The sequence below is a fragment of the Salvelinus sp. IW2-2015 genome, linkage group LG35, assembly GCF_002910315.2.
Source record: "Salvelinus sp. IW2-2015 linkage group LG35, ASM291031v2, whole genome shotgun sequence".
Taxonomy (NCBI): Eukaryota; Metazoa; Chordata; class Actinopteri; order Salmoniformes; family Salmonidae; genus Salvelinus; species Salvelinus sp. IW2-2015.
The window spans coordinates 5,949,163-5,950,690 of NC_036874.1; the positions used below are offsets into that span (position 1 = coordinate 5,949,163).

General features: G+C 43.8%; 1 protein-coding gene across 1 annotated transcript in view; it reads left to right on the forward strand.

Annotated features, from left to right (window-relative positions):
- Window positions 1-1,226, forward strand: part of LOC111958744 (uncharacterized) — a 15,103-nt gene extending 13,877 nt beyond the window's left edge. Inside the window, exons 7-10 of the mRNA XM_023979994.2 lie at window positions 7-213; window positions 308-444; window positions 664-786; window positions 895-1,226. Of these exons, the coding sequence (XP_023835762.2) occupies window positions 7-213; window positions 308-444; window positions 664-786; window positions 895-989 (562 nt within the window). The 3' untranslated portion in view covers window positions 990-1,226. The remainder of the gene's footprint in view (window positions 1-6; window positions 214-307; window positions 445-663; window positions 787-894) is intronic.
- The last annotated feature ends 302 nt before the right edge of the window (window positions 1,227-1,528 follow it).

Below are 1,528 nucleotides of genomic sequence, written 5' to 3' on the forward strand. Positions count from 1 at the left end.
GTACAGCATATGTGTGTTCTGTCAGAGTGGGTATGTTCTCTGTGTGTCCACAGACCCTGGGGGTCGTGAGGAGGTGGAGGTGGAGATGTTGGTGGCGCTGGCCCAGGTGAGTGTGTCACAGAAGGACACAGTGCTCAGACAGTTGGCCGCACTGCTCCACGTCCTGGACAATGACCTACACCTAAGGGGCCTATGGGGACACTCAGATATCAGGTACTGCCCAATGCAGAAAACACATACAAAGCACTCATGTTTTTTTTGTTTTTTTTACACATTGTTCATGTGTATTCTGTGTGTGTGTGTGTAGCACAGTGCTGAGGTTCTCAGTGCAGGGTCCTGAGAGGCCAGTGCCTGGTCCTAAACTGGCCAGTGTGCTGCGTGGTCAGCTGCTGAGGGAGAAGACTGACTACCTGCTCTTCAGAGTCCTTCGAGTGGATACAGTCAGTGAGTACCACAACACAGAACACCACATCTTACCTGATCATATTATATCAAAGCCTGTTACAATGTTATAACAATATTATAGACCATCTCTGATTATATTACATGAGAGATTAAATTAGACTAGATCTCATCACTTGGTGAGTAAGAAAGCTGTCTGTCTTTGTCCTCTGCCGTGGTGTATGCTGATCCTGTTTGTGTATTGGTGTTCACCCCACACAGTGTGCTTGCTCCGCTGCTCGGGCCGTGGGACGTGTGACCCAATCACCAAGGAGTGTGTCTGTGACCCCTTTTGGACGGAGAACGTCATTCGCAGGTTCTTTGGCGATGGAGAGAGCAACTGTGGTGAGCTATGTTCATTCATCGGTCCTGAGAGGATGACATAGTTTTTGCCCCGTCTGCTGTGAGATGCTACATTCACAGTGCCAGTCTTTTCTCTCTTCTGTTTGGCAGAGTGGCGGGTTCTCTACTTCATCCTGTCCTTCTTCATGGTCATTGTCTTCATCGTGACAGTCACCTGGGCYTGTGTGTACTGCTGCAAAAGGTGACTTTTCTTTTCTTGCTCAGACACACAGCAATGTCCTATAGAGATTTTATGATTAGCTGTTTGTTAAAGGCCCAGTGCAGTAAAACATGTGATTTCCTGTGATTTATATATACACTACCGTTCAAAGGTTTGGGGTCACTTAGAAATGTCCTTGTTTTTGAAAGAAAAGCAAATTTTTTGTCCATTAAAATAACATCAAATTTATCAGAAATACAGTGTAGACATTGTTAATGTTCTAAATGACTATTGTAGCTAGAAACGGCAGATTTTTAAAATTGAATATCTACATAGGCGTACAGAGGCCGATTATCAGCAACCATCAGTCCTGTGTTCCAATGGCACGTTGTGTTAGCTAATCCAATTTATAATTTTAAAAGGCTAATTGATCATTAGAAAACCCTTTTGCAATTAGGTTAGCACAGCTGAAAACTGTTGTTCTGATTAAAGAAGCAATAAAACTGGCCTTCTTTAGACTAGTTGAGTATCTGGAACATCAGCATTTGTGGGTTCGATTATAGGCTCAAAATAGCCAGAAACAAA